At 50.0% G+C, this 19,348-nt stretch overlaps 1 protein-coding gene across 1 annotated transcript in view; it reads right to left on the minus strand.

The window, feature by feature from the left end:
- Positions 1-19,348, minus strand: part of LOC111160061 (myosin XVIIIB) — a 232,652-nt gene that overhangs the window by 153,254 nt on the left and 60,050 nt on the right. The window contains 4 exon segments of the mRNA XM_022522870.1: positions 8,862-8,971; positions 12,351-12,561; positions 13,344-13,527; positions 15,622-15,781. Of these exon segments, the coding sequence (XP_022378578.1) occupies positions 8,862-8,971; positions 12,351-12,561; positions 13,344-13,527; positions 15,622-15,781 (665 nt within the window).

A 19,348-nucleotide genomic window follows, 5' to 3' on the forward strand; every position in this document is an offset into this window, starting at 1 on the left:
GCTAGAACTTGTACAGGAATTCAGTAAAGTGTCAGGATATAAAGTCAATGCACAGAAATCAGTTGCATTTCTTTACACCAACAACAAGACAGAAGAAAGAGAAATTAAGGAGTCAGTCCCATTTACAATTGCACCCAAAACCATAAGATACCTAGGAATAAGCCTAACCAAAGAGACAAAGAATCTATACTCAGAAAACTATAAAGTACTCATGAAAGAAATTGAGGAAAACACAAAGAAATGGAAAAATGTTCCATACTCACGGGTTGGAAGAACAAATATTGTGAAAATGTCTATGCTACCTAAAGCAATCTACACATTTAATGTAATCCCTATCAAAATCCCATCCATTTTTTTCAAAGAAATAGAACAAACAATCTTAAAATTTATATGGAACCAGAAAAGACCTCGAATAGCCAAAGGAATATTGAAAAAGAAAGCCAAAGTTGGTGGCATCACAATTCCAGACTTCAAGCTCTATTACAAAGCTGTCATCATCAAGACAGTATGGTACTGGCACAAAAACAGACACATAGATCAATGGAACAGAATAGAGAGCCCAGAAATAGACCCTCAACTCTATGGTCAACTAATCTTCGACAAAGCAGGAAGGAATGTCCAATGGAAAAAAGACATCCTCTTCAATAAATGGTGCTGGGAAAATTGGAAAGCCACATGCAGAAAAATGAAATTGGAGTATTTCCTTACACCACACACAAAAATAGACTCAAAATGGATGAAGGACCTCAATATGAGAAAGGAATCCATCAAAATCCTCGAGGAGAACACAGGCAGCAACCTCTTTGACCTTAACCGCAGCAACTCCTTCCTAGGAACATGGCCGAAGACAACAGAAGCAAGGTCAAAAATGAACTATTGGGATTTCATCAAGATCAAAAGCTTTTGCACAGCAAAGGAAACAGTTAACAAAACCAAAAGACAACTGACAGAATGGGAGAAGATATTTGCAAACGACATATCAGATAAAGGGCTAGTATCCAAAATCTATAAAGAGCTTAGCAAACTCAACACCCAAAGAACAAATAATCCAATCAAGAAATGGACAGAGGACATGAACAGACATTTCTGCAAAGAAGACATCCAGATGGCCAACAGACACATGAAAAAGTGCTCCAAATCACTCGGCATCAGGGAAATACAAATCAAAACCACAATGAGATACCATCTCTCACCAGTCCGAATGGCTAAAATTAACAAGTCAAGAAATGACAGATGCTGGCGAGGATGCGGAGAGAGGGGAACCCTTCTACACTGTTGGCGGGAATGCAAGCTGGTGCAACCACTCTGGAAAACAGTGTGGAGGTTCCTCAAAAAACTGAAAATAGAGCTACCCTATGACCCAGTGATTGCACTACTGGGTATATATCCTAAAGATACAAACGTGGTGCTCCAAAGGGGCACGTGTACCCGAACGTTTATAGCAGCAATGTCCACAATAGCCAAACTATGGAACGAACCTAGATGTCCATCAACAGATGAATGGATAAAGAAGATGTGGTATATATACACAATGGAATACTATGCAGCCATCAAAAGAAATGAAATCTTGCCATTTGCAATGACGTGGATGGAACTAGAGGGTATTATGCTTAGCAAAAAAAGTCAATCGGAGAAAGACAACTATCATATGATCTCCCTGATATGAGGAAGTGGAGATGCAATGTGGGGGCTTTGGGGGGTAGGAAAAGAAAAAATGAAAGAAGATGGGATTGGAGGGAGACAAACTATAAAAGACTCAATCTCAAAGCAGACTGAGGTTTGCGGGGGTGGGGGACGGGAGAGGGTGGTGGGGATATGGACATTGGGGAGGGTATGTGCTATGATGAGTGCTGTGAAATGTGTAAACCTGGCGATTCACAGACCTGTACCCCTGGGGATAAAAATACATTATATGTTTATTAAAATAATTAATTAATTAATTAATTAAAAATGGATACAATTTTTGAAAGCAACAAGTTCAAAACTCTGGAAATTGAGCAAGGGGATACAACAAATGGAGACGCATTTGTTAAAAAACAACAACAACAAAACCCAGCTATTCAATCTCAGTTAAGAACAGCAGGAGATTGCAACAATCTCCACCAGGGCTGTCCCAGTCCCCCACCAAGCCCTCACACTATGGTAATGCGCCCAGGGAGAGGCAAGCTGTAAAAACCAGTGGCTTTGTTGCCAGAGGGGGCTCACTTAGATGGAGCTAAGAACAGGAAAATTCCACGCCCAGGATCATTGTCACAAACAGTAGTGATCTTGGCAGCAAAGAAATGGAGAAGGTCAATAGCACAGCAAGCCTGAAATTGTTATCTGGATTGGGGCAAGCAATGAACATTGACCAGCCATGAACTTGGTGAAGACACATGGGGAACGGACAGCCCTGTGGGCCTTGACAAGCCCCCACATGTTCCTGGCCATCTGGAGGGTCACACACAGGCTTGAGGCTACACACAGGTTCAGGTGAGACTGAGAGAACCCCCAGCTATCAACACGTCCCTATCTAAAGGCAAGGTCATGTACACAGAAAATCTGTGAAAGAGCCAAAGAGTCCAATCTGTGGCACAATGGTGAGTGTCTGACCATTGACTACAGTTCTCAACCCACACATAGCTCCATCTGTATCAGGGAAAGCCTCACAGATTCGCAGTGTTTGATTACAACCTGTGCCATCCATTACACTCTGCTGACAAAGGGGCAGCCCCTGAGAATCCAGGATTTATAATAAAAACAGGAATGAAAAACCCAAGCAGAGACATCAATAACCTCATACAGTGGGGAAGACAGACTCCATAAATCTAGCCCACGTACATTGCTAAATAATTGGGGAAAGATCAGAATCTGGAGATACTATTATGTATTATCTAAAATGTCCAGTCTTCAACCAAAAACAAAACAAAACAAAACATACAAAGAAACTGGAAAGTGATGGCCTAAGCTCTCAAGGAAACAAACGAAAAAATTAGTCAGTAGAAACCCTTCATGGGCTTCGATGTGTGACTTAACACAGACCTCCAAGCAACTATCATAATGCAGAATTCTCACTCATGCCTGGCTCATGATCCATTACAGCAAGTCCTAATAACTGGTAGAGGTTCAGAGGTTACCAGGTCCTCCTGGGCTCTGTGGAGTGATGACACATCCTTCCCCTCCACCCTCCCAGGCTCAGATTATGAGTCCTTGAACCACGTGGGAGAAGCCCAGTTCATGCCTCCACTTACAGAGCCCCATTGTGTCCTAGAATATTGCAAAGAGTTTTCTCTCCAATATTCAACAAGGATGCATCCAATAAGCATGTGATCTGACTTCTCACATTAACCTGGTCATGCCAGAAAGGCAATGAGAGACTCCAGGAATAATGGGGAGTCAGGGATGGGAATCCTTCCCCAAATCACACCTTGGCAAGTAGGGTGGTGTCAAGAATCTGTGTCTGTGGAATCGAATGCTCATTCGGGGAGCCATTTGGGTGCTGGGAGCACAGCACCTCTCTCCTGAAACACACAACATGACCTAGTGGTCACCATGGCCCAATGGTTGCCATCTGTTGTGTACCTTCTAGGTGCCAGGCACTTTGCTATGCCCTAGGAGTGTTGTCTGTGTTCATACAGCTATCAGATATAAAAGGGATAAGGATGAATGGAGAGATGGCATAAACAAGGATTTGAGTACAAGTCTGTCTGATTCTAAACTGCATGCTTTCAACCACTGAAAAATGATCAAATCAACCCATAAGGGTGGGACTATGTCTCTATTATTTAACTGCATATGCTCATAACTGTTTATAGAATGCTGTGTGAACACACACACACACACACATACACACTCACACAGTTGGGTTGATTAACACTGAATGGAGGAGTACATGGGTCACTCAGTTGGTTAAACATCTACCTTCAGCTCAGGTCATGATCCCGGAGTCTCAGGATCAACCCCCACATTGGACTTCCTGCTCAGAGCAGAGCCTGCTTCTCCCTCTGTCCCTCAGCTTACTTGTGCTCTCTCTCCCTCCTTCTCTCTCTCTCTCTCTCTCTCTCTCTCTCAAATAAATAAACAAAATCTTTAAAAAAGTAAATGGAAAATGTGTACAATTATTAAAACAGAAAACCCCAACTTGAGGAAGACAGTAAGGTGGGCAACAAAAGAATAGTGAATACATTGCAGGGGCTAAGGCCATGGGAACGCCTGAATAATGGTTCAGCACTGTTCAGTGGACAGCTCCCCCTCCTAGCCTTGGGCTCCTAGGGGTCCCTCCCCAGCAGAGAGGGGCTCAGACAAATTCAGAGGAAACTGGGGGTGTCCACAAAGGTCTGAAATGGAACAAGAGTGGCTGTCATCAAGAAGATAGATGACATCACTTAATTGTGTTCTTCAGATCACACCCGCAGGGACAGATTTTGTTGGTTAAAATCAATCAACACTTCAGCACTCTAAGGAGAAGAGGGCAGGCCCTGGGATTTCCTCACATCGATCGAGGAGACTTGGCAAGTCCTGCCTGAGCAGCAGAGAGATCGAAGAGACCAGAATCTGGGACATGGCCAAGGTGAGCTGACAGAACCCCTTGAGTGACCTGCCTGAGATTCCACCATTTGTGGTCATTCTGGGTGGGCTTCAGTGCAGGAGGCTGCATAATCTTAGCTAGACAGGATAATCTAGGGGAGAGGAATGAGACCCAAGGTGATCAGATAGGGGGACAGGATCATTTTGGAGAACCGAGCATGTGCCTGGGTGTCTGGATGGGACAGGGACAGCCTAAACATCTGGAGATCAGAGTGAGGATACTGCTCCCTAGACCAGACCACAGAAGGTCAGAGTGGACAGGACTTCCTTCATCATTTTGCTTAAGCCAGTTCAAATAATGAAGATCAGATTTCTAGGCCATGCCCCTACCAATAACTTCTCAGCTGACCATCACTGACCACCAGATAAAGCCCAGATTATCTTGTCCTGCCAACAAGGATCCATGGTCTGGCCGCTGACAATACACTCAGTCTCTCTTCTTGACGCATGGCATCCTTTGTGCTCCAGCCACACTAAACAAGCCATGCAACCTCACCACTGGACCTTTGCACATGCCATACACAGTATGGGTTGCCTTCACTCTTTCTCTTACCCATTCCTCCAAGTTGTCCCATAGGGCTCAACTCAATCATCACCTCCTCTGAGGAGTCTTCCCTGAATAACCCCCCACCCTGACTGCAAACATCGAACATTTTAGTGGTGTTCCCTGGGGTGTCCCAAAGCCATTGCTCTGCATAGAAAGAGCCTGTCTGAGTCTTTCCCTCACCCAATGAGACCATGTTCTGTCCATCCCAGTATCTCTGGCATCCAGCACAGGGCCCAATGCAAAGCAGACACTTGGTGAAAGCTGAACGGAATCAAGGATAATGATTTTAAATTAACATATTATGAATGGTACATTCTGTATAGAAATTCACTAGACCCCCTGCCTATCCTCAAAGGGCTCCCATTCAAAAGTCTTATGTGAACACAAAAAGATGCTCCACCTCATGGATCATCGAGGAAATGCAAATAAAAACCACAGTGGGATGCCACTTCACCCGCCTTCGGATGGCTCCCATCAAAACAAAAACCAAAACAACAGTAAACAACCAGTGCTGGCAAGTGTGTGGAGAAATTGGAACCCACGTGCACTGTTGGTGGGAATAGAAAATGGGGCAGCCACTGTGGAAAACAGTGTGGCATTTTCTCAAAAAATTAAACACGGGATTACCATATGACCCAGAAATCCCATGTCTGGGCATATACCCCAGAAGAAATGAAAGCAGAGTGTCCGAGAGCTATCTGTACATCCATGTTCTTAGCAGCATTTTTTACAATGGCCAAAAGGCGGAAGTGACTCAAGGGTCCATTGACAGATGGATAAGCAAAATCCTCCATAGATACAGACAACAGAATACTAATCATCTTTAAAAGGAAGGAGGTTCTGACACCTGCTAAGATATGGATGAATCTACGGGAATTCTGTGAAGTGCAATCAGCCAATCACAAAAGGACAAGTACTGTGCAATTCTACTTATACGAGTTAGAGCTATCAATTGCATAGAGACAGAAAGCAGAATGCCAGTTGCCAGGGGCTGGAGGAGAACAAGGAGTCCGTGTTTCATGGGGGCAGACCTTCAGTTTTAGGAGACAACAGAGGTGCTGGAGATGGACGGTGGTGATGCTTGCACAACGAAATGAATGTGCTCAATCCCATTAAACCGGACACTTAAAAACGGTTACAATGATAAATTTGATGCCATGTGTACTGGGCTACAATAGTCAAAATAAAGAAAAAAAGAAAGCAAGCCTTGTGTGCAGAATCTGAAAGCCCGGGTTCAAATCCCAGCTCCATCAGTACCTGGCTGGGCGGTGATGGCCTCAGTTGCCTCTGCTGCAAAATGGGGATAATTCCCAGAGTGGGAAGACTCTACCTTTTGAGGTCTATTTCAGGCAAAGCATCTGAAATTTTTTCACCTCGTGCCTGTGTTGCGATGAGAGTTTGCGCATACGTGGTACAAGGCATGTGCTCTTTTTGTTCAAGGGACACAAAGAATCCAGCAGGTGCCCACCAAATGAGTGCCCATTGTTAGGGAAGAGTCCCATGGGGGTGCCATGTATTAGACCCACAGGGGACCTCATCAGGGCCCCTTTCACACCCTGCCAGTGAATTCTCTCTGCTGCCATCTATTGTCTGATGACCATATTGACCTTTCCTCGCTGTCAAACTTGTCTTCTGAAATCCTGAGGTCTTAACTGCTTTGCACACAGAAGCTGACAGTTTGCCCACCCAAGCACGTGTTCATGTATAATTCATGGTGTATCACGTTGCCTGGCAAATGAATATTTATCAGCTTTTTCATAAGAAGCAGGGTGGTGTTTCCTTTTGTTGCTACCAAAATTCTATGCTGTAGCAAATGAAATTTGTGAGCAAATAAAAAGAGAATGAGAAGAAGTGAAAACTCCCAACCAAGTCCATTCCACTTGTAATTTTCCATTTTCTGAGGCCCTCCAGCATGCGTATGGAGGTGGTTTCGGTTTGGCTACAACAGAGGACCGCTGAGTCGTCCAGAATAGCATGTTACCATATGCTCTACCTATTGCCCCCGCAGAAAACTCCCCCACACCCCACATCGGGGCTGTTTTTGACTGCAGAAGAGCCTAAGACCTTTTCCATGGCTCCATTCCAGATGCTCGGAACACAGATCAAGTGGAGCGTGACCAAGGACAAGGAACCCCACATGAAGATTGGTACAGACTGGTTGGTGGCATCAAGCCCAGCAGCTTCAGGACTTTCTAAAGGGGCTGCCACCAAGGGAGGGGATTTCCCTGCACCACACCAGTCGGGTCTGATGTCCCCTCCCTATGGTGGGTTAGGAGGGCTACGTAGAAGGCCCTGCCTTGTCGGCAGAAAGGGACCTGTGCCCTGGTCTCTACCACAGCAAAAAGCCATAAAGGACCTAAGAATTGGGACTCCATTTACTCTTCTTGCCTCATGACCACCCGACTGAGGGTTCCAGTGCTGATGATCTCAGACACATGGGGGCACACTCCCCTGCAAGTGGAGTCTCAATGGGGTTGTGAACATGAGGTCTGTGTGGCTCAGTTGCCATCCCTCTGGTCTTGCAAGAGGGTCCCGATCCAGTACTGATGTTCATGATGATGATGATGGTTCATGTACACTGAGCCCTTGTGATGGAGCCCCATGCCCAGCCCATGAACTCCACCACTGCATGTAATCCTTAAAGCACTCTCTACAGGGAGGCATTATTGTCTTACCCACTTTACAGAGGAGAAGACTGAGGCAGAAAGATGCCATAGCTCGCTTACATTCATGCAGCCCCAGTCGGGAGCGAATGGTGGCCCTGTTTGACTCTGGAGCCCTGCTCTCTCAGCTGCCCCCCTGGAAGCCACAAACATGGGTTCACAGACAAAACCCACAAATGCTTGGCTGTGTTCATGTCCCTGAGGTTCCATTTTCTCATCTGGAAGAGGGACACAATGGCTCTCGGTTTACAGGGTTGTCAGGAGGAGGCAGGCTTTTGCAAATTCTAAAGGGCTCTGTGATCATCAACCGACCAGTGGCCATTCTTAGCAAAAATATCTATCCATGGCTTGACACTAGCATAAAGACAAGGTCCTAGCCATGGGAGTTTATGGTGGAATTGGAGAAAGGAGACACACGGGGGCAGAAATATAAAGTGATGCATTTGTATTCATTCATTCATTCATTCATTCATTCAATGGACAATTTATTGAGCCCTTGCTCTAAGCCAGAAAGCGTGTAAGAAATGAACACAATTTCAGAGGAGGGAAGGGCTACATGCACATTAGAACAGGATGATGTGAGGAGCTCTGAGCCAGCATCTGAATAGCAAGATGGCACCAGTCAAGAGTGCTCCAGACAGAGGGGAAGAGCTAGTGCAAAGGTCCTGAGGCAACATTCATGATGATTCTCTAAGATTGGGGGGCTCTGGTGTGAAGTACTTCCTGAACACTGGGGACTGAAGTTCTCTTTTCATAGACTACCCTGGGGTTCTGGTGCTGAGTGGAACTCCTTTTGGAAAGTGGCTTTTCATATGGCTTGGGGCCCTTCTAGTGTGCATGCGCTCTTCTCATGGCCTTAATAGTGTCCTCCCACACTTCCTCACGCAGGGCTTCAGGAGGTCATCCCTAAGTGACAGTGCAGGGGGGTGCAGTCTGGAGCAGGGGCCTGAGACAAACCTCATTCCGCCCTCACTTTTGCCCCCAAGGCCCAGGTCTCTGATCCCTGCTGGTCCAGATGCCCCTCTGGGGCAATCCCTCTGGAACAGAAGCACCCAGGGCCCCGCACCCCCTCTTGTCCCACATACCTTCCTCTCGTCTATTCCCTCGGAGACCAACATGAGCTTCTTCATGAGGACAGGGTCCAACACCTGGAATCGCCGGCGGAACTGAGGGAGCCCCATGTGGTCAGCGTAGCCTGGTGGGAGGGGAGGTGGGGCCAGGGCCAGAGCAAGCAGAAGAACAAGGAGTCCAAGTGAGAAGACCAGCCCAGGTCCTGGACTCGCAGGCAGCCCCTGCCCTGTTCCCAGCCTGTCAGTGAACTTGCTGGGTAGACTCACTTCTTGGGGCCTCAGTTTCCCCACTTGTCAACTTAACAGATTGGGTTCAATCAGCATTTTACAAATGTGTTCCCCAGTACCCAAACCCTATAAAATGCTCCACTGAACATTTGAAAAAGCAGCACTCTCATCTGCCCCTGGAGGGTCACACTGTGTGCCAATGTCAAAAGTCTCCTTGGACCACTGTGGGAAGATGCCAGATCAGCTTTGCTGAAAACTTCCTTGACAATGGGAAACAATTTTTTTGTCCACCATTTATGACCACCCCACAGGCTACATGGATAGGCTGCATTGGGTATTTTCAAAGGTTTGTTTGTTTGTTTGTTTTAAATCTAGCATGTAGGATGGACACGTGTACCCTTCTGGAAAGCTCCAGAGAGGTGACATTAGAGCAGTCCTCTGAAGGAGCCATAAGAGATCTGCCACAGGATTGGGTGTGGAAGACAGCGGGGGCCAGAGAGCGGAAACCAAGGCTGTCTCCTTGGTCATAGCAAAAAACAGCATTTAGTGAACACTTCTGTGCACCAGACGCTAGATTAACAACTTCCTTGCATTATAGACACTGAGGGGCCTCCATCATTGGACCCATTTTATAGATGTGCAAATTAAGGCCCAGAGAGTTCAAGTCACCTAGCCCAAAGTGGTATGGATAGTAACTCCCCTGGCTGTGGTTCAGACCCGGACAGTCATCCAGTAGAGAGTAGCCAACAATAAAGTCAAAGACGAGCAGGGACCCGATCTCAAAGAAACATGAGGTCAAATTCCAGGCCTCAAGGTTTGGACTTGGTCCTGGATACAAGGGGGCCTCAAAAAGACCGCTTCACTGGCCAGATGGGAGATGGTAGAGAAGGTCTGGCAAAATCTGACCCCACTTTGAGACTTCGCAAGAAGCCCAAATGCATGAACCATGAGGCAGAGTGATGGTGGTGGGTACGTGTGGTGAGTCCAGGAAGACTTCCTGGGGGAAGAAACCTCAGGCCAGGTTCCCAGGAGGCTGACCACTCAGAGACGGGGACTGGGAAGTCACAAGCACGCCCATCTGGATCAGACTGATCCGGGCTCCCTTCCCATTTCTGCTCTTACGAGCCCTCTGACCCGTCATGAATGACCCCAGCTCGTTGTGGTTCAAGTTCTTCACTAATATCAGGTGAGAATAACAGGATCTGGTCACAGGGTCACCATAAGGATTGAATCCAATGATGGGTGTGTATAAGACACTAACACGCACTGAGGCTTTCCCACATCTGGGCAACTCTTCTATGTTAGTCTCTTACTAACTCATCAAGTTGTCTGTCAGCTCCCTGGGACCTGGGCAATTAGGGCCGAAAGAGAAGCATGATCGAGGAACTTGCCCGGGGTCGGCCACAGCTACGCCCAAGCCGACCAGCTCCAGGGTCTGACCCGCCCACCAGACTGTGTGTGGGAAATGTTGCACTGGATTATTTCAAAGGTTTTTTAAAAAATTTGCTATATGCCAGGCACTGGGCTAAGGGCTCCATAAGAATGACATCAGTCAGTAGATGTCTTAATGCTGTGCCAGCATGTCATAGACATTCAGTACTCAGCATGTACCTGTGTGTCATGTGTGCACTTGGATACACACACAGAGACATGATATGTGTGTGATTCAAATTCATAAATTTTGGATAGGTGCGTGTATCTGTGTGCACACATACATTTCTCTTATATGGCATAAAAGAGACAGGAGATACTTGGAGCGGGGAAAAAATGAGGAACTGACCAGGCCTCAGAGGCAGACAGTGGAAAGTGCTATCGTGAGACATCAAATCTTTACATGGTTGGAAAATTTCGTCCTGCCCCAGGCAGACTGCACTGAGAAGGCAAAGGGCAGACACCGCAGTGAGGACCCAAGGCTGAGATGATGGGGATGGCTGGCCCAGGCAGGCGCACGGGGGTTCTAACCGGTAGTCCAGAGTGTCTGCAAAGGCCCAGTTCCTCCTGCCAGCCAGCCAGGACAGAATCAATTGGGCATGATTGTGACCATTCTGCTCTTCTCCTGTGACATTATCTGTCACCCCTCGCCTATGGTCACGCAAGCAGGAGGGGAAAAAAATCAATGAGACGCTCAGAAAAGTGAGGGTCTCTCCTTTGCTTCCAGCTGCTTCCAGCTTCTCTGTCAAATTCCTGATACTCCAGGTGCTGGCTATTAATGCGGTGGGAGAAGGGGCCATGGCCAGGTGAAGTTGACCACAGAGAAGTTCAACGAACAGGTGCTCAGCTTGCCAGGCTCCCCACCAGCCCTAGCCACCCCATCCTCTGCAGAGACCGTGCCTGGGCCGTTTCTAATGTCAGAAAGGGGAATCCACGCAGCAGCCTCTGGGGTCCAAGAGGCAGAAAAGAATCCAAAGGACTCAGCACAAACTCAGATCTCGAGATGAGCTATATGAACAGCTCAGGCACATGCTTGCTTTCTAAAATAGAGACCTAAAGATTTCATTCCTCTGATTCAACACCCATCTTCCCCCGGCCAACCCCCTCACCTCAACCCACTGAAAACCAAACCTCCAAATGTGGGTGGCCTGCCTTATCAGCCACAAGTGCCCTGTGCATCTTGAACCCCAGTCCCTGGAAAAATCCAAGCTCTTCCCTGCCTCTGGGCCTTTGCATATGCTGAGCTGCACATTCTACCTCCCAGACACCAGCTGCTTACTCTGTATCATGACCCAAGTAAGAGGTTACCTCCTCCTGGAGGCTTGCCCTGGTCTCCCCAGGGAAAGCACGGAGCTCCCTCCTCTAGGCATCTGGGAATTCTTGCATCCCCGGATGGCAACGCGTGTCCCTGTCACGTGTTCCCGCCTGAGTTCTCAAACCAGGCTGAGCATCTTGAAGACCAAGGTATTGTCACCGTGGGAATCTCATTCTCCATCCCCACATACAAGCTCCCTGGACACCTGCTTTTGAAAGGAAGGTGGGCCAGACATAGCCCGAGCTTTCCAGGAGCGCACATGTCACTCAGGAGATAAGGTGGGCTTTGGCTCTGCCCTGCCCCGACCACGGTGTGACCTTGAGCATGTCCTTCCACCTCTTGGAGCTTCCTTTTTCCCATCTGTAACCACAGCTTCCCTTTCACGGGCTCATTATTTTACAGAATAAACAGGATGCTGCATGGAAAGCTAAGGCATGTAGCACATAACGCTCCCGTCCCTTGGCTACTACCAGTTTGCAAGCTTGTCGAGGACTCAGACACCAGGTGCTCACTCCCTGGCTGTCTCTTACCTGTCCTGTGCAGACGCAGTGACTCCAGGATGTGGGAGCTGGCAAGCTGCACCCTCAGCGCTGGGATGTCCAAGGGCAGGGGCTCACCTGTCCCTGGCTTATCTCCACCAGGCTGCAATGGGGTCAGAGATCCCTGCCCGCCCCCGTTCGCCACCGCAAGGCAGTGGACGAAGTATAACTGAGACCGTCTGATCACGCTGGTCAATGCGTCCTAGGACCAAAAGGAGACGGGGTCAAGGCCCGCTGCCCTGGGGTACGATGGACAGAGACACTCCCCTAGCATCCACTCAGCCTAGCCTGGGCATCTCTGGGGGTCCCCAAGTTCTATGCCAAGGATCGCCTATCTACAGCCTGGTTCACACTCAAGAGGAAAAGGGGAACTTTATAACAGCCCTTGTAACAGATGGGGAGACTGAGGGCCCCAGGTCCCACAGACCCCTCCCAGAAGAGGCGAGCTAGAACCCAGGACCCAGGCCTATAGGCTTTTCCTGTAGAATACATTGTGAGGTCTTTTTCAACACTTGCTCTTCCCATGGTCCACCTTCTGGACTCAGCCTGACCACTGACCAGTCACAGCGCCCTCATTTGTTACTGGATGGATGTGTCTGGGTCACCTGTTTCCAGTCAGTGCTAGATCCTGCCGCCCTCCCCCAAGGAGAGCCTTGTGATGAAAATAAGGCATCTGAGAGCTGAGGAAGGCAGGGGGGACTGGATCAGCTGGGATATTTGTCACCGGGGTCAGGATCCTAGGAACCTCCCACAGCTGCCCAAAGTAACGCAGAGCAGCTCAGGCTTTGGTCTAGGACGTGGATAGATCAGGGACTTGCTGGAGAACGTCTCTTTGTTGCCCTGAACCTCAGCTCCCCCCTGCAGAGCGCAGTGTGAAACCTGCCCTCCAGGCTCGCTGAGAAGGGGAAAGGCAGATGCAGGCTGCTAACTCATCCTGGAGGAGGGCACTGGCTACGGCTCCATGGGGACAGGGCTCCCGCTTACCATCTGTAGCTTGATCTGGGAGCACGGGGCTTTCCTCTTCACGGCGGCCAAGCTGCTGGCAAATGCTCTCCTCACCGCGCAGCTCCTCTGCAGGGCCTGCTGGGAGGTGCCCTCCAGGCCGGCCACAGCCCGGCACACGGGGGGCAGCTTGGCCCGAGACTGGAACAGGCTCCTCAGCTCCTCCCTGGCGGGGAGGAGAGGAAGGAGAAAGGGACTTTAGGGACTCACGGGGAATGGGCCCCACCTTGCTTCTTGCGAACCTGCTTCCTGAACCCTCCTCTTCTATCACACCTCCCAGATGCCACACTTTAACCCTCAGTCCCTTCTGCCGGACAAGCCTTGGCTTGGTGGCGAACACCAGCTTCTTTCTCCAGGCTCCTCCCTCCCCTGATTCTCCAGCAGCAAGAACAGTGAAAAGACCTACTGGATGTCAGTCGTTTCTGATGGGCCTGGGGGAATCCCACCAAGCCTGTGCTCGCTTACGGAGCAAAGGCACCTGGGTTCTCTCTAGAGCAGGCCCAGCACACAGTAGGTGTTTATGCCACACATTTCATGCGAGAAGGAACAACTCACAGGCTGAAGAGGCAGTTTCTGGCCCTGCAAGCTAGCATCGGTGAAGTGCCCGGCCTGATGCCCAGCGGCAGACAGGGCCTTCCCTCGGCACCCCTATAACACACAGCTATAGGGCCAAGGCTCCCCAAGTGGCTGTTCTGAGAAATCTGAGATGCCTTGCCTTCTTGTTTGGGCCAATAAGGACGAAGAACTCCACGGAGGTCCTGCTAGGACCCAGAGAAGGCCTCGCGGGCCTCCCGGGTCCCATCAGCCCCCTCCCCTCCAGTGAAAGCACGTAGGCAATTTCTATCGCTGTCTGCCATCCAGGCCAAGCCCCAGCCCCAGCCCTGCAGCCCCACTATCTGCCTCCCTCTATGCCTCCTCAGACTATCCAAACTAGTAAGGATCTTCGTCCAAAGGATCCAAAGGTATTTGGGGTGGTTAAATTCCTGGCAGAGGGCAAAGATTCACAATGGCTTGACTACACTGGTATTGAAATGAAAAGCTGGGGCAGACCTGGGGGAGCTCCCCCGCCCCCGGAAGCAGGAGCTCTGAGAGGGCAGGTCAGGGCCCCGGAGGAGGTGGGCACCACCCCCTAGTACAGGCAGAGGAGGATCCTTCATAAGCCCTCAGCTATGTTATGCCACCAGAACCTCCCATTTCTCCGACTGTGAAACTGAGGCCCGCATCGTGCAGCTTAAAAGCTGTGAAAGCAGAAGTTGAACATTTGCCTGACTCCAAAGCAGTGTAGTATTTGCCGGATCATGCAGCCTGGTCCAACACAGGCTTCTTTTATGGGGAAGGAGGCCAAACAAGCAAACAAACCCAAAGGAGAAACAGTGACTGCCCACAGTCACCCAGGTGGCGAGGGGCAAGGCTGGGACCTGACTCAGGTCCCCTGGCCCTCCATGCTCATGGACCTTCCTTCAGCCGCACCCCCCGGCGTGCTCTCCCTTCAGGAGCTGCGTGCCCTTGAACCCTCCTGCACCATCGTGGGCTGAGAACTTCTGCAAGGACCACGTATATAGACTCAAGTCGGTCCCTGCCGCTGTGATCAAAGGAGGGCCACTTTACCGACTGGGGCCTCGGTTTTCTCATCTGTGTAATGGGGCTAAGGAGGCAGTGTTGTTGTAAGGATTAACAAGATACTTAGCGGGCGTTTATCCTGACATAGGGCACGCTGCCATGGGTGGTCAGTAAGGATCACCTCCCTCTTCCGGCACCCCACCCCACCCCCCAGCACCTCCCTGGTGCCCTCGGCTTCTCTCTGGTGTCCTAGCTCTGCCCCTGCAGGGTTCCAGCAGCGAAGCTGGGAGGATCAGCCTACAAGCTTGCGGGTACAGGCACACACCCACAGAAGCATTTCCAGTAACTGTGGCCCGCAAGCCACCCTTGCCGCCAGCATTTTCTGAGCAGGGCCATCAGGGAAGGCGGTGTGCTTTTTTTTTTTTTTTAACACCACAAAACATTATTGCTTCTGTTTTATGACCCCCCTAGTTCTAGGATGTCCATAAAATCGTTCCAGTCACATCATCTCCCAGCTACTTAATGAAAGGCAAGCAGCCAAAGGAAGAAGTCTTGGCTTTCTGGCCTTTGTCCTGTACCAGCCCCAGGGTCCCATCGGATCTTGGGGACGGGGCTGCTGGACAGACCCTCTGTCACCGAGTTATCGGGACAGCATGGCCCCAGTGGGGAGGCCGGACCAATCCCCGCGGGCCGGGCTCACCTTCTGGACTGCTGCAGCACCTGGGGAGCATCCAGGGCCGAGAGGTTGGGCTTGGCCCTGTGGAGCCAGCCCGCGAGGTCATAGCGGACCGGGTCCTGGCCCAGCTGGTGGAAGATCTCGAACTGCAGGGGCTGCTCACAGGACCGAAAGGCAGAGGTCCCTGAAAGCAGACATAGCCTGTGAGTGTTGGGGTGTAGGGTGTGGGGGACACTCTGCGATCGCTTGGCATCACTAAAAACACATTTTTTTCCACTTAAGTATGTTTCCAGAGAGCCAAAGATCACAGTTCTGGGCACCCACCCCTCTCCTCTGTATGCATGTCTGTGCGTTCTTTCCAACACTGACTCGATTCCTCCTTGCTTTCTTAAACACAAGATACCTCTTTATCCCACATGCCATCAGTGCGCACAATCGTCATGATTTTTTGCCATACCTGCATACTGTCTGGGTTGTTACTATTTGTTTAAATCAACACACATTTATAAACATGTAAGTCCCTTTATAAAGAAGCATTGCATGGCAGGTTGGGTGTGCACGCTGTATTTTCTGATAGTCATGGAAATAAAAACATAATCATTACGCATTTTGAAAATATTGGTGTGCCACATAAAATTGTCTTGAATGGTACAAACCGAATAAACACACAGCACACTCTTGGGAGATGCTGACACACGCTTGACTGCAAGGGACAGGGTGGGAGAAAGGAAGGGGTTTGGAGGAGCGAGAGCGGGCCTGTGTTCAAATCCTACCACTACGACTTACTGTTCTGTGGCAGGGGTCAAGCCTCTTCAATCTCTGACCTTCAGTCTCTTCCTCTGTAAACTGTGAATTATACATACCTCCCAGGGTGGCACAAAACTTAAAGGAGATAATGTGCGTGAAATACATTAGCATAGTGCCTGGGCCTTGGTTGTCACTCAGTAAGCCCTAGTGGGTGTCACAACCTTTTTTTACATTCAACCTTGTGCCAGTGTCTGGGGCCACAAAGCCTTTGCGTCCATATTCCTAACACCAGCACGGTGCCTGGTACATGAATGGAATCCCCGAAGTGCTTGTGGAAGGAAGGGAGGGAGAGAGGGAGGAAGGGAAAGAGGAGGGAGGGAAGGAGGGTGGGGAAGATAAGAAACAAGGGAGGGAGGGAGGGAGGGAAAGTAAGAAAGGAAAAGAAGAAAAGGAGAAAGGGAGGAAAGAAGGGAGGGAGGGATGGAAGGAGGGTGGGGATGGAGGGAAGGAAGGGAGGAGGGAAGAGAGGAATCCTAGTAAATAATCAATCACTCTAATTGCAGAGATGCTCTCGGGTTGAGTAATGGTCCCAGACCAATTACTCTCAGGAGCGGTAGTATTGTTTCGGTTCCTGTCTGTCTTCTGAATTTCTATGAGTTCCCATCTTCCTACTGTCAATGCCCCAGCACATTCTAGGGTCCTGAGTCCTTCCCTCCCATGCAATTTGCCACCTCTCTGCTGCAGGGAGCAAGGAAACGAGAAAGCCACATTTCTCAGAATTCCGTACGCAGCAAACGCCGTCTGGGAGTCTGAGGGCTTCTGATGCATGAGTGATGTGGGTGCTGTAGGGTATGTAGTCTCTTGGAGGTCCACTGAGGTCAAGACCCAGGGCTGACCGAAGTTATCAGCAAGGGACACTTCTGGTGAAGTGACGTATCCCTTCATCTAGCACTTCCGTGAGGCCTTCAGGGCCCACGGTCCCTGCTATCAGGGAGCCACCTTCCAACAAAAGCAAGGGAACAAAGCGGCCACCTCACTCTGGTGCATCCATCCATGCTGCCTGTAGGATGTCCGTGCTATCTGTTTGCATGGCCGCCTCCCTGTGTGGACTGGAAGCGGCTTGAGGGCAGCAACTGTGTTTACGCATCTTTACGTCTCGCAGCAAGCACAGAGCTGGGCTTTGAGTGAAGATCCCAAGAGCATTTGGAGAGGGGAGACCAAAGGCAAGAGAGAAGAAAGGACGTCCATGTAGACTAAGCCCCAGCCAGCCTCTGCTGGACACATGGCCACGCGTGAGGTCACGAGATCCCACTCTGGTCTCTGAAGTGAGCATCGCTGGGCTGGTTTTCTAGAAGGTGACACTGAGGTTCAGAGATGAGCCCGCTTGGCTGAAGTGGCACAGCACACAGGGACAGAGCCAGGATGAGGACATAGGTCTGCTGGTCCGAAGCCCATGTTCCTCCCCAGTGCTGGCCTGACAAACGGAGGCATCCTATGTCCCAGGAACAGCCTCAGGAGACCACTCCCAGGCTCCCAGGGGCTCTGCTCAGCCCTCTCACCCTCCTCTTTCTTCAGGAGGTGGTTTCCACCAGTTTTGTTCATCCAAGCATTTCATAGGCTTCATTTGATCTCAGGAGCCCCATGGAAACTGCTTGAAGACAGAGTCTGACCCACTACACCCCTCTCAAGACTCTGTACCATCACCTCTCCCAAGAGCCTGACATCCCCAGACAGGGGTAGGGGCTTCTGGGGCCCCTGCACCCCTGGCAACCACCCTCTACATCTGCTTTGCAGATGCCTGTCACCTGACTGTCCACTGCGCCTGGGCCCCATGCGAGCTGCCCGCCAGCCCAGCAAAGATACTTAGCAGAGACGTAACAGCAAAGCACTGGGTTCTCCAGAAAGCCCCCCGTGTTTTGCCCGACTGAACATTCTCATTAACTCAGAGCTAATCAGAAAGCCCCACAGACAAAACATCTTTTTTTTTTTTTTTAACCAAAATATCTGATTTAATGGGTCTATCTCTGTCGGGCCAGGACAAAGGACATCAAAGTCTCCCTCCAGGAATGGACAGCATCAGACCACCCTGCTCAAGGTGTCTGGAATTGGCAAGTCGGGCCTCACAGGAGGAGAAGACGGGGCCACAGATGTCTCTCCCCAGATCCCCTCCAGCCCCAATCACACCCTCCTGTTGCCTTCTCCTTCTGAGCCTCCTCTGGGTCACCTGCCTAAAAGTCAGGATCCAGAAAACATTCTGTTGGAGAAACCATCTCATCTGCTTCTGGATCATGGGGTTTTTCCATATTCATCTATTCTGCAACAAGGATGTACTAGAGCCTTCTCCAGGCCAGGGCCATTGTGGGGCAGAGGGGAGAGGAGTGGCCAGGCCCCTGCCCTCATGAGCTGACGTTCCTGTGAGGACAGGTGCATTCCGTCTGGAGGGCTGCAGGGGAGACCGGAAAAGCAGGAGAAGAGAGAAGGGGGTGCGGGCTGGAGAAGTCATTATTTTTCACAAGGCATCATCCGTCCTCACACAAGCCCCCTGAAGCAGGTGTCACTATTACCATTTTACAAACAGGGGAGGTGACTTCCCAGAAGTCACATTCTGAACTCCTGGAAGCCAGAACTACCCTGTGGGTTTGAGGTGGGATACTCAGCCCAGAAAATACATACACACATATGTACACATACACATACATGTGCATGTACGTACACATACGTGTATACATATATATCATATTTGACCTGAGAGTGGATTTTTTCTTCTGTTGCTTTTTTGCAGAAATTAAAACATTTGTATGGACCCCTAAAAGCGCTGTGCCTGGCAAAGTCAGCCCTGGGCCAAATCCTCTAGGATGAACTTGGGTACTGGTGCTGAGACTGTGCCAGGGAGAACAGCCAGAGCCCTCGGATGCTGCCGCTGTTTCTGCTCAGAAAATCGGGTCCTGATGCGAGTGCAGGAAGGCTCCGTGGACGTCCCGGACGGAGGCCTTGGCAAGTCCCT

The sequence above is a fragment of the Enhydra lutris genome, unplaced genomic scaffold (assembly GCF_002288905.1).
Source record: "Enhydra lutris kenyoni isolate GAN:26980312 unplaced genomic scaffold, ASM228890v2 scaffoldscaffold73, whole genome shotgun sequence".
NCBI classification, from domain to species: domain Eukaryota; kingdom Metazoa; phylum Chordata; class Mammalia; order Carnivora; family Mustelidae; genus Enhydra; species Enhydra lutris.